Source organism: Microtus pennsylvanicus, chromosome 18, assembly GCF_037038515.1.
Source record: "Microtus pennsylvanicus isolate mMicPen1 chromosome 18, mMicPen1.hap1, whole genome shotgun sequence".
Lineage (NCBI taxonomy): Eukaryota > Metazoa > Chordata > Mammalia > Rodentia > Cricetidae > Microtus > Microtus pennsylvanicus.
The window spans coordinates 40,478,743-40,492,757 of NC_134596.1; the positions used below are offsets into that span (position 1 = coordinate 40,478,743).

At 42.6% G+C, this 14,015-nt stretch overlaps 1 protein-coding gene across 1 annotated transcript in view; it reads left to right on the forward strand.

Annotated features, from left to right (window-relative positions):
• Rsf1 (remodeling and spacing factor 1) overlaps positions 1–14,015 on the forward strand; it is a 112,821-nt gene that overhangs the window by 61,856 nt on the left and 36,950 nt on the right. The window contains exons 4-5 of the mRNA XM_075953043.1: positions 1,069–1,274; positions 9,827–9,981. Of these exons, the coding sequence (XP_075809158.1) occupies positions 1,069–1,274; positions 9,827–9,981 (361 nt within the window). The remainder of the gene's footprint in view (positions 1–1,068; positions 1,275–9,826; positions 9,982–14,015) is intronic.

Here is a 14,015-nt window from a genome sequence, read left to right on the forward strand (position 1 = left end):
AGTAAAGGGGAAAAAATTAGGATTTTAAAAAATACTGCTTAGAAACAAAACATGAGAGTTTGCTCAGAAATGTTTACGTGGAATGACACAGTGATTCAGCATCCCCCCTGCTGGGCGTGAGTCCTGTGGGAATGAAGCCAGCGCTAAACCCATGCTCATGTACCCTGCAGCAGTAATCACAATAGTGGTGAACCTTAGTGAATATGAAATGCATGGTGCACATAAACATAATGGGATGATTTGTAGTCTGAAAACAAGTGCTGGTCTGTGGCTCAGGTCTGAAGATGTGAGCTCCATCCTGGGACCCACATGGTGGAAGGTGAGAACCTGTTCACACTTGTCTTCTGACCTCTACATGCAAGCATGGCACATGGGTGCCTTCCCACACAGCTACAGAAAATAAGTCAAAATATAATTTAAAACATTTTTAAATCAGGAGGTTATTATATTTAGTAAGCCAGGCTCAGGAAGAAATTACACCATGTTCTCATTTTAACATAGAGCCTTAAAGAACACAGAATACACCCATGGTGAGCCCTGGTCAGTGGAGTAGCAGTCAGACTGGAGAGATTTGGGGTGAACTTACAAAGTCTCAATTAGCTCTGTTGAAGGTGATACTGGAAAGTGATTGTAATTACGTAGCTGAAAATAAGAGTTCTCACAAAGTATGCTTGAACAAATCATTCTGCATTGTCTATAAACCATATATGTATGATTTTTATTTGCCAATAATATTGATTCTTGAAAAAATGAGCTAAGATTTAAATAGAATGTTATATAATGGCATAATTGAAGCTTTTAGTGCACATAAACTTACCATTTTAGGAATATAATTTATATATAAGTGGTTGTTAAAACTCTACTCTTGTGTAAAATTAAAATGTTACATTCAAATTTGCCTATTATGTTGATTATTTTAAGCAGATTCTACATAAGAAACTGGAAGAGTAGTGAAGAACAAATGAACTCTGTGATCTTGCTGTGTCCCTGACCACTCCTGAAAGTGCATGATGCTTGTTGGAGAAGTGTTTGTATGGTATTTTAAACCACAGTGTAACTGTTTTTCAGTATCTCTGCGAGTGTCAGTTTGACGACAATCTTAAATTCAAGAACATAATTAATGAGGAGGATGCTGAAACTATGCGTCTTCAGCCAATTGGGCGGGACAAAGATGGCCTCATGTACTGGTACCAGTTGGATCAAGACCACAATGTCAGAATGTACATAGAAGAACAAGATGATCAAGACGGCTCTTCTTGGAAATGCATTGTCAGGTACAGGATCTTTACCTCTTCTCTATTGGAATGTGATCTGTGAGTCCAGAGCGGTCTTGTTCTTAAGGAGAATTGACAAATGAATTTAAACAGCGTCTCATTCCATATCAGGACATATACTTTTGCTCAAAATGTTATAATCTGAATGTTAATGAATAAAGTATATGCATGGAAGAAAATATTCTTTGCTATGAATGTAAGAAAAGCATTGTTTAGTTCTCTGAGTATCTCAGTCTGAACAGTTTATCTGCCGTCTCTTTCTTGCAGTTCTGAAGTGTTTGCTTTTGTTCTATAGCCTTACATTTTTATTTCTCATTTGAAATCTTACATCTTGAAATGTTTTGTCTTTTGTTTTTTTAAATAGGTGAGTGATGTCGAACCTTTGCAGATTATGTTTGTGTTTTTAATTTTCTATCTTGCAGTTTCATCATTTATCAATATTTCACTAGTAGCCACATTAGTAATTTTAGAAATGTTACTGATTGATAAGGTAGGGAAGGCTCATATATGCCTAACTGCTGGATGTAAGGAGCTGCAGGATGTGAGCCTTCCCTGTTTTTGTTATTAGCATGTTTTCATTAGTCATTACTAATCCATTCACAACATTCATTTTCTTAGTAAAGTACAGCTTTCATTCTAAAGAATAAGTGTGCGTTGAGGGAATTCACAGGTGTTATTAGCCGGTACTGCACGGTTCTTTTTTTCTAGGTTCCTCAACGAAAGTAAGCGACAAACTCCTAAGACATAATGCATTCACGGTTGTTCTCTGAATGTAGACTTCATGTGTTCTGCTGCAAGGTGTACTGTTCTCCAGAGTAGTATTGCATACTCAGAAAAAATATTCTCTCCTGCTTTGTATATCAAAAAATATATTGCCAGGCGGTGGTGGCACACGCCTTTAATCCCAGCACTCGGAAGGCAGAGGAAGACAGATTTCTGTGAGTTTGAGGTTTGAGGCCTGCCTTCCAGGACAGGCACCAAAAACGACAGAGAAACCTTGTCTTGAAAATCCATAAAAAGAGAAAAAAAGGAGAGAAAAAAAAATACAGCACAGAAAAGTAATCATGTTTACTGTTCAGTTAAAACAATTTCTCATGCACACTGTTCAGTGTGTCCATGATGTGGTTATTTTAGCTAATATGTGTATTTATGGATCCATCTTTTACCACACATAGGCATATTCTCAACAGTTATGTTCCTGTGCTTCATTTAACTTTTGCATATGCTTCTGTGTATTGGTGTGCATGTATGTTGTATGTGTGTGAGCACACCGTGCACATTAATTGAGAATCTTCCTCAATTGCCTTCCACCTTGTTCATTGAGGCTGGACTCTCAGTTGAAGTCAGAGCTCTCCAGTATGGCTAGTATGGCTAGCTTGCTTCAGGGATCGCCTATCTCTGTTTCCTGAGTCTGGGATTCCAGGTTCTGGGATGCCATGCCCACTAAGCATTTCTGTGGATTCTGGCTGTGAAAACTCTGGTCCTCATCTTTTCCTGGCAAGCACTTTACCCACTGAACCATCTTCCCAGCCTTATGTTATGATAATGATGCCTCCCTCCAAGCTGTTACGAGAACTATATGAAAGACTACACTGGGACCATATTGCATGCTCGGTGAACATTTGCTCTTTTCTTCCCTTTTTTTAAAAAAAGAATATGTCACATTAAAAATAAATTTCTTTATTTATTGTATGTGTATGCGTGTGACACATGCATGTGCCACAGCTTACGTGTGGAGGTCAGAGGACAACGTTGGGGAGTTGGTTCTCTCTAGGGATTGAACTCTGGTCCTCAGGCTTGAGCTGCACACAGTGGACCACAGACCCTTGCTCTTCCTTCAACTTCCTAACCCCAGACGTGACACTGGTGTCTTTGTTAAAGAAGTACTTATCAGCAGATGGTTAAAATTCTCGTTGTGTTTCTCACCCCTTTCAGCCATAACTAACTTCATTTCTAGTTGCTTCTGGCTTCAGAAAACATGGACCAGCTGCTAGGGATGTGGCAGTTCCTTGAGTGCTTCTTCAGATACTCAGTCTTGCATTCAGTCCTGGGGGACACTTTCTTATTAGCCTACGTGGAAACTGGAAGGTCAGAAATTCAGGGTTATCCTTGGCTACACCGCATATTTAAAGTGAGCCTGGGCTACGACTTTGTCTCGAAAAAGAATATGAAAATCACACAGAACCAAAACATCAAAACCCAAAACTAAACCAAAATTACCTTTTCATGTGTTAGTCTGTATTTCTGGTAAACATGGAAGAATGTGTCTACAGTCTGTGTACAGAAGGAGCGCCCATGAAGAATCCCTGAGCAGTTTTCTCGTGCTGACTGTAGGGATTTGTTTAGTGAAGTTGTAGCAGGTTGTTTTTAGCCTTTATGAATGAATGAAATTGGTGTTGGCTAGCCTTGAACTCACTGGGACTGTCTGCCGCCTCCTGAGTGATGAGATTAAGAAGGCATGTGCCTCCAGTCCCACGTGTGTTATTAATCATTGCGTTCAGGAGCTCTGACCACACAAATGTAGACATGTTTGGACCGTTCAGAAACACTGAGTGCCGTTACTGATGTCTGCTAATCCGGGTTTAAACACGTGGTGAACATAGGTTTCTTTACTTCATTAGGTGGACTTGGTGGGCACCATACTAAAAAATTCAGAATATGAGGGCAGTGAGTAGCTTCACTAGGCTTCCTAGCTGGGTTCTATGCATCTGTGAAGTCTCATATGTTGTATAGAGTGTATCTTTTGGATAACATTGATTTTCTTCAGTTTTTGTTTTTTCCAGACAGGGTTTTTCTGTGTTGCCGTGGCTGTTCTGGACCTCACTCTGTAGATCATCTGGCCTTGAACTCTTAGAGATTTACCTACCTTTGCCTCCCTAGTACTAGGATTAAAGGCATGTACTGCCACTACCTGGCTTCCTCAGATTCTTAATGTCAATGAGATGCTTGTGACGTGGTGTTTTAACCAGCTTGTAACTTAGTGACTCGCTGGAGCTACTGTTGGTAAAGGTTGTGAAATGTCTTGTCTCCTAAGTCTTTCATATTATGAACATTAAATATGAAAGTGTATTTTAGTTTTTTCAAAAAGTTACCACTTTGGCCACGTGTGGTGTAGCACATACCTTTAATCCCAGCAGAGACAGGCAGATCTTTATGAGTTTGACACCAGTCTGATTTACACATTGAGTGGAAGGACCCCTAGGGCTCTGGACAGAGTGCCTATCTCAAGACAGGAGATTGCTTGGTCTAGGTAAATGGTTGATTAGTATAGTGCTTGCCTACCTCACGCGGGGCTTTGGATTTGATACCCAGCACATTCTCCCTAAAAATATATTACTGGGTGACTGGGGGTATAGTTTACTGAAGGCTACTTGCATAGCAGGCGTGAAGCCTTCAGTTCAACCACCACTAACAACTTGCACTAACCACATAATATGTATAACTAATATATATTGGTTCACAAAATAATGTGAGGTGTACTCTTGATCCTGGTCATACCTGGAATGTAGTTAAGTTCTGATCTCAAACCTGAAGAGAAAAATACTTAGCACAATAAGCTCATTGTGGGAAGAACACTAATTGATTAGGGAAAATATTAATTGAAAGATGTGAAGTATTGATGCAGAATAAGATGTCTCTCTTTTTTCCTTCCTTCCTTTGTTTTTTTTTTTTTTTTGTTTTGTTTTGGTTTGGTTTTCCGAGACAGAGTTTCTCTAGCTTTGGAGCCTGTCCCAGAAATAGTTCTTGTAGTCCAGGCTGGTCTCAAACTCACAGAGATCTGCCTGCCTCTGCCTCCCGAGTAAGTGCTGAGATTAAAGGCGTGCACCGCCACCGCCCAGCAAGATGTCTCTCTTTAAACATATAAAAGATTAATCTGTGGTGGATTGAAAAGGCTGAGATCACGGTGCTGAGCTGAGTTCTGGAGAAACAAGAGCACTTACTTTTACATTAGAGAGAAGTGACTGTCTGTGGCTGATAGGTGCTGTCGGGGTTTTCTAACTAAACCTGGCTTATGCAAAGTGAGTCTTAAAAGAGGCACTCATCTTAGGGACTCGGGCCATGAGGGAAAGCAAGCAGAGTACAATTTTGGCTTTTTTGTTTCTTAGGCCACACTTAGATTTTTTCTTAACTAGAGGAAATGAAAGGCTAGTTTCCTTTACTTGAACCAGATTCTTTAAAGTAGTACTTTTCTCTTGCTGTTGTTTGAATAACTTTTGTTTTGTTTTTTGAGACGAGTTTCTCTGTGGGACGGTCCTGGCTGTCCTGGAACTCACCATTTCCCGGCTTGCTCACTGGTTTTGAAGTTCTTTTTTGGAATCTAAAATTACTGTTGAACCTGAAAGGCCCCCAGATACCCTGTGAGCAGCCGAAGGTTATGTTGCTGTGAAGCTGGACGATGGTGTGCAGCACCATCCAGAAACTGTGGCGTTGGGATGGGAGAGCCCAAGAGTATAAGGATGACTTTCCAAAACTCTGTGCCAAGAAACAGTGATGAGAAGTTACAGGAGAGAGCAGACAAATGATGGTCTTGCTCGTGTAGAAAGGGTCCATCCCTCAGAGTGCCCCTGCCACTTAGTGCTGTGCGACCCCATAACTAAGGGAAGCTCAGGACTGGTGAGAGTTGACGGGCTGACTACAGAAACACAAGAAAAGACTAAGAATTAGTGTCTGAAGATTTGAGTTGACTGAAGATCTGATCATGAGCTATCGGAGTTTCTTGGCGGACCTGTCCCATGCCTTGCTGTTGCTGATTCCGTGGGACAAGTCTCCCTGCTGGGCAGTCTGTGCTTCTGTAGCACACGCTCAGAGTGTGACTCAGTACTCGCTGCTATGGGTTCCCTCTACTCTGGTTCTAACAAAAGACAAGGGTTACTACAGACATCTCTTCTCATTTGTTTTAAAAAGAATTTTCTTCACAGTAGCTCAGGCTCATATGACAAACCTGGACTAGATGATGACCACAAAATTTTAGTGTTCATTGACAATTCTGCTTATTCTAGTTGAAATTCTCCGAAAAACCCTTCCCTCTTGCCATGCCCTGTCCTCTAAATGGAACTTAGCTGAAGAATCGGACTTTTCTTTTTAAGCCACATTAACAGCAGCTAACAGAATCGTGAGTGTGCAGAATGTCTTCAAAAGGGGTTTCTCCTTCCTTCTTTCCTTCCTTCTTTCCTTCCTTCTTTCCTTCCTTCTTTCCTTCCTTCTTTCCTTCCTTCCTTCCTTCCTTCCTTCCTTCCTTCCTTCCTTCCTTCCTTCCTTCCTTCCTTCCTTTTCTTTTCCCTCTCTCTGTCTTTGTCTCTGTCTCTGTCTCCCTCTCTCAACAGGGTTTCTCTTTGGCTGTCCTGGAACTTGCTCTGTAGACCAGGCTGGCCTCGACCTCGCAGACATCTGCTTACCTCAGCCTCCCAAGTGCCACTACTGCCTGGCCAAAAGGTGTTTAGTAAACTCAGGGCATGATGACCCATGCCTTAAATTCTAGCACTTTAAAGATAGAGGCAGAAAGATTAGAAGTTCAGGGATATCCTGGGCTTCATAGAGTTTAAGGCCAACCTGGATCCAAGAGACTCTGTCGCCAAGAAGTAACGAAGGAAGAGACTTTGTATAACTTCCGTGCTGTTACAACACGTGGAACACAGCAATTAAAGACATCCTTGTGCTGACTCGGTGCAGGTTCTGCTCTCCAGCTGTATGGAGTGGTGGTGATGCTCAGCATGGGGATTCTGCTTATCAAGGAAAATACCTTGAAAAAGTGCTCAAATTATATCATGCATATGATGTGTTTTGCCTGCATATATGTCTGTGCACCACATTTGTGCCTGGTGTGAAAAGAAGCCAAAAGGAAGCATCAAATTTCCTGAAACTAGAGTTACATGTGGTTGTGAGCCATCGTGTGGGTGTGTTGGGAATCTCACTGGGTCCCCGGAAGAGCAGCCAGTGCTCTTAACCACGGATTCTGCTCCAGCTCCTCTCCATCAGAGCTTCCTTCTTACACGTGACAAATCAAGCAGGAAACAGTGTGAGGCTATTATAGTAAGCTGGAAGAAATAGATAACAATTTTTTAAACATCAACACTGAATTTCCAGTTATTTATTCATTGGCCCCTGATGAAATAAACTGTGAACCACCATGACATTGGCAATGGTGGTGGAGAAGATGATGTTAGTAACCACAGAAAAAATGTTTGCACATGGTAGGGGGCTTTGTTTGCACATGGTAGGGGGCTTAGAGCCATATGCACTCATAACAAAAGAAATGTCCATTGAAAAATCAGATTTCTAAGATGAAACAATCATGGAAGAAACTTTGCGTGTGTGAATTTGCATTGGGTGCTTAGTGAGTGTTTGCGTAGAAGGGCAGGGGACAGCACCCTCGGCTGTTGATCCTCCAGTGCTGTCTCCTTAGTTTTTAAAAGAATTTGTTACTAGCCTGGAGCTAGGTTCTCTGACCAGCAAGCCCCAGGAAGACACACATATATTTCCTCTCTTGCTCTAGGGTTATAAGTGTGTACCACCATACCCAAACCTACTGACATTGATGGAACAGAACTCAGTCCGAATGCTTGTAAGGCAAGCACATCACTGAATTATCTCAGCAGCACTTGGGAAATTTTGGGAGGAATTGGGTTAACGTATGTTTTCGTGGGCATCCTCCTCAGTTTCTGGGCCTGTGGTAAGAGAGCATCATGGTGGTATGAACACGCCATAGAGTGTTGTCTGAGGTGTCTATCCTGCCTGGTTCCTGTAGTCATTAAGTCCCAAAGAAATCACACAGAGGTCTATATTAGTTATAAACTGATTGGCCCATTAGGTCAGGTTTCTTATTAACTCTTAAAACTTATATTAGCCCATTATTCTCGTCTATGTTATCCACGTAGCTCACTACCTTTTTCGGCAAGGCATTCACATCTTGCTTGCTCTGTGTTTGGATCACGACTGCAGAATAAGCTTTCCTCTTCCCAGGGTTCTCCTGTTCTCATTGTCCCGCCTCTACTTCCTGCCTGGTTGTCCCACCTCTACTTCCTGCCTGGCTACTGGCCAATCAACGTTTTATTAAAATACAGTTGACAAGGTACAGACCATTGTCCCACAGTAGAGGCCGTTTCTCTCATTCTGGACAGCATGCGGAGAGGGGCTACAGGAAGGCACCAGAGCAGGCTACACAGTGCTCCACTGCATACTCTGAGTGACCAGCTGCCTGCTTCCTGCCACTTCCCAGTAATGCCATCGCAGTAGGACTTTAAGAAAAAATTAACCCAGAGATTAGATCATAACCAAATGCCCACCAACTGTCAGTCAGGCCCCAATACTTGGATCTGTGGGGACATTTCAACAGCCATCCAGCAGAATATCTTATTATCACTAAGGAAGGGACTCATTTCTGGATCCCTCAGTTGCTCAAGATTTTCCTTGTTGCCTTAAACAAGGAAAGCCCAGCCATGTGTGACAGCACACACTAGCACTGGGGACAGCGACACAGAAGGATTGAGAGCTCGAGATCAGTGTGAGCTGCACATTGGGACCCTGGCTCAAATGTGTTCAGATGGGAACAAACTGTGCAGAGGTCTCTTACCATTTTTGGTCTGTAATGGCTGAGCCATCCCTTCAGCTCTGTTGGCCACAGAGCAGCACCACAGGTAGAGATTGAAACCTGCCATGGGTTGCTATTAAGTGGCAGATATTGGCACTCTGGAGTCCTCTTCTGCTGCTCGTGTCCCTGAACAGTCACTGGAGTATAAGAAAATAATGGTTTATCGGGAGCATATAAACTCAGACAAGTATACTTTATAATATATTATATATTTTTATTATAATGTTGATGTTTAACACCTGTAGATTGCCCACATGGTAGAGATGGTAATGTCTTTACTTCCTGCTGGCACAATACACACTGTATTTAATACGATAAATTACTGAAAATACTGTGTAAAGTTACCTACAGATTATATTTCTAGGGTTTGCATGATACAGAGTCTGGGGGGTTGGCTGAGTGGGTGAGTGCTTCCTGCCCATGTGTGAGGACTGGAGTTCAGATTCCCAGCATCCATGCAGGAGCTGGACCAGTGGTCGGTGTCCGTAACCCCACCACTGGTGTGGGGATGGGGCACGGGGCAGAGATAGTTGAATCCCTGGACCTATATAGAAGATGGCATGGAAGGTGACTAAGGAGAAAACCCAACATACCACACAGAAAGTGAATTGTCAAAAGAGCCACGAGCAAGGTTTGCACTGCTTCCTTAAAGATTATAGAATCCTTGAGGGGCCGCACTGACTCGTTTAATGTAGTAATGTAGTCGCTGTTTTCATCCAGTGTCTGTGTTGCCGTTCTATTCAGTAAGGAAAATGTAATTTCCGTGTGATGAAAGTACATTTTAATGAATGTTCTTTTCCAGATACTTAGCTTTAGAGTCTGGGTTTTGTTAGGACTGCTCCTGGGCCTTTGATGTTCTTAACTGTGTTGTTTTCCCACCCCATTTTAATGTCCAGTAGGTGTTGTTCACAATTCACTAGACTCAGAAAGATTTTTATGCTGTTTTATTTTCTCCCTTGTTTAGAAATCGAAACGAGTTGGCTGAGACTCTTGCACTCCTGAAAGCACAAATTGATCCTGTACTATTGAAAACCTCTAGCCAACAGGAAGACTCTTCCCGGGAAAGTCCCACTCTAGAGGATGAGGAGACTAAAAAAGAGGAAGAAACACCTAAACAAGGTTTTTTTTTGTGTGTTTTCTTTTGCTTTCTTTTGTAATCTCTTCTATTTTCTGCTCCTCCACCAAGCTGTGTGCTCCCGAATTTTACCTCAGTTTTTCCAATTGAGAGCCATCCTGTAAAAGACTTTATTTCAAAAGAGGGAGAAAAAGAAATGTTTGCTCTTTCGGACATTTAAGAAATATAAATGAAATATGTTCAAATCACTAACGCGGTGTCTTACTGATTTGAGAATCTTGATAGGTGTGGAGCCGCTCACCTGTGCGCTACACACTTGGGAGGCAGAGGCAGGAAGTGCTGAGTTCTGAGGTGGCCTGAACCAAACTGAATGCTAAGATGTTTATTGAACTTGTTGGTCAGAGTGAGGAAAGCTGTATCAGAGGCTTGACAGTTTTAATCATTTTTAGGTTTATAGGGTCTGGGGCATTCAGATCCTACATTTATTGACATCGTGGTCCTCCCTCACTAGATGTCTGTCTGCAGCCCTGGATTCTGCTTTCTGTCTTTATGGATTTGATTACTGGTCCCCTTGTTTCACTTCATGTGCTGTCTTCAGGCGTCCACGTTAGTACATGCGTCATGGTAATAGTTCACTGTGTATGCCCCACGTTTTGTTCGTCCTTCCTCCTTCAGGCTGTTGGGAATAACCCCGCTGTGGACGTTCTAATACAGATCCCTCTGAGCTTGTAAATGAGCTACATGCCCACAAGTGAAACTGATGATAATACTGCTTCATTTTTGGACGCTTGCCATACTATTTTCGTTTTCTTCTTCTTGAGATAGGGTCTCACTATGTAGCTCTGGCCGCCCTGGAACTCACTCTGGAGATCAGGTTGGCCTCAAACCCACAGAGAATCCACCTGCCTCTGCTTCCTCAGTGCTGGGATGAAAAGTGTGCGTCCCTACCTCCCGACTTTAGTTGTGTTTTTATTGTTAATGCTGGGAAAAAAAATTTGCCTGCCCTGTCGTGTGTTCTTCCATGTGTTTTACAGTGTGTTTTTTCTTTTCTTTGATGATTTGGAGAAACTGTCCATAAAATAAATCCCTATATATAGGAAACATTGCTTGAAAACAGACAATTAAGCGTCCTTATAGTGAAGTGCTGTTTCTGTAGTGAAATTCTACTTATACTCATTTGACCATTGTTTCTATGATTTTGAGTTCTGTTGGTGGTTTCGCTGGTTTGCTGCGTTTTCACAGATAGCAGATACTTGGGCTGCTTCGTTAAGGTGTAATAATTTTGAAGTACACCTTTGTATTCTAGAGGGTTTGTTGTTTTGCTTCTTTTAGCAGCTCACTCTTAAGCATTAGTTCTGGTTGTTCACTTTGGTCATCCGTCCATTCCATGTATTTGTTTATTTCCACCCACAATAAGAAAATCAAAGGGGTTGGACATGGGCGGCACACACTTTTAGTCTGGGCACTCAGCAGGGGATTGAGGCCAGCTGCGGCTACATACTGAGACCTTGTCTCAAAAAATAAAAAGATCCCTGAGGGGGCTGGAAAGATGGCTCAGTGGTTAAGAGCACTGACTGCTCTTCCAGAGGACCTGGTTCAGTTCCCAACACCCACATTACAGCAGCTCACATCTTTACGCCAATACACAGTAAAAATAATAATAATAATAATAATAAATGAAACAAATGACTCATTCTTTCAAAAAAGTTAAAGGAGATGGCTGGACATAGTGGCTAACAGCCATCTGTAACTTTAGTTCCGAGATGTGTAGTGTGCTGTTCCAACCTGAGGACTCTGGGCATGCACATGGTCCACGGATATATATGCAGACGAAACACCCATGCACAAAAAATAAAAGCCACAAAAATTATGGGTGGGAGCAAAGTAGAATTTTTTTTTCTGTGTAGCGCTGGCTGTCCTGGTACTCACTCTAGCCACCACAATGGCCTCTCACAGAGATCCGCCTGTCTCTGCCTCCCGAGTGCTAGGATTAAAGGTGTGAGCCACCACACCCAGCTGCAAAATAAAAATTAACAGGAGTAGGAGGCTTTAAATTTGATTTCTTTAAAAAACATTTTAATTTATGAGGCTGGAGAGTTGGATCAGCAGTTAGGAGTACTTGATGCTCTTCCAGAGGACCCATAGTAGATTCACAGCAGCCGTGTTGGGTCACTGGTGCTCACGTGCACACACCTTCTGCTTCCCCCACCCAACCCCACACAAGCTTACAAAATCAATTGTAAAGGTTTTTATTCTCGCAGAAGGACAGGGTTGCCACTTTGTGAATATGGAGGTCGAACGACAGCTCTGAGGAGTTGTCTCTCTACCTTTACACAGTTGTGGGGGTTTCGAACTTGGGTCACTAGACCTGCACAGCAACGTTCTTACCTGCTGAGCCTTTATGCTGGATGATTAGTTGTGTAGTTTAAAATGCAAAGCAAATTATTACTTTGGTAAAGTTTTTTATTAATTTTATTAGTGTGTGGGTGTGCACATCACTTTTCTCTGCTGAGCTCTTGCCGACCTTTCCTAGTGTACAATTAAAAAATTCCCCTGTTGGGCTCAGAGCAGAGTGGGGAAGTGGTCTGCAGGAGCGCTCGCCGCCCCCTTGAGGACATCGCTGGTACTGTATTGACTGGAACTACTGATGCCCTTCTGCTAAGAACCCATGTGGTGCTGCTGGCCCACTTGTCCGAGTTCTGCATGGGAGGGCAAGGCGTGTAGACGCTGTTTCTCCTTCCTTCCAGACAGCCGTTCCCAAGCACTACTCAGCACCTGCTGCTGTTGTGCATCCTAGCAAAAAGGAAACGGCTCAAGGGAGAGAACTCTCTGGAGGGAGCAGAGGAGCAGGATATTGGAGTTCTGGTCTCTGCTCTTTCATGGCTCCTAAGTAGAGCGCAGTGGGGAGTACCCGAGCTTAGGCGAGATCCTAGGATCAGCGTCGTGCACTGCAATAAACAAAGACAGAATCAACAGAACTTTTCTGCGTGTCTGGTCCCGACAACAGAATGTTTATTTTTAAAGGCTTCTCTTTTTCTCCTTTCTGAAATGAGGTCTCTTACTGTATTATCCCAGCTAGCTTAACTCTTGGACTCGGGTTGCTCCCAAGAAAATGTTTCTTATTCATTTGTTTTTATAAATATTGGGCATCTTCTATGTACGAATCATAGTTTCTTGCAAGGAAGCCCCATAAATCAATCACACTGAAACCTACATTATAGTGGATAAAATAACTAATTGTTGGCCTTTTACTCGAGCCTCTTTTGTTCTAAAATGAGTTGTATAATACTGAATTGCATAATCTGCAGCATAAACTTTATTAGTTAAACATTGCTGTAAGTTTTCAGGGACTCAAGTGAGTATCAGAATTGTAGGTAATGCTGCAACTTACGTATGTTACGTAAAGTTTTTCCATACAGGTCAGTTTTAATTTATAGATTATGGACAGTGAAGAGGTAAGAAGCAGTAAGAGAGAACCCTGGAGCAATATGCTGAAGTGAGTCACGTGAATATAACCTCGGCTTGCTCACCCCACTCCTCTACAGGACCTTTTTCCTTTAGGATTGTCCTTGAATTGTAGCTGAGGCCCCAGATAGGAAAACCACAGATAAGGGGAGTCTACTAGATATAATTACTTCATTTTTCTAGGGCTTTCCTTAGGTTACCTAGTCTGTTTTGGTTAACTCAGTATTCTAGCTAAGACTGTGTGTTCAGAGGTCAGTGCTGTTTCTCCACTTAACTCTTGAGATAGAACCTCTCGTTGAGACTTTGGGATCTGCCGCTCCAGCTGTGAGCTGAGGGCAGACGCGACAGGGCCCGGGTTTTCCATGGCTACTGGGTGCGGGAAAACTTTACCTAGACTGAGCCCTCTCTTCCCAGCTGTTCTGCGCCTGGCGATGCAGCGACTGTGATGGGACCCTGGGTGAGAGGAGAGAAATGTAGCTTTTAGTTGGTCACTTTACCCTCTTGGGTGTCAACACACATTGCTGTGGACTTGGTAGAAGTGTGAGCAGCCTTCAGCAGCGAGTGATACAGTTGCAGTCAGAAGGCAGGGCATGACAAGGTTTTAAAAGTGTGT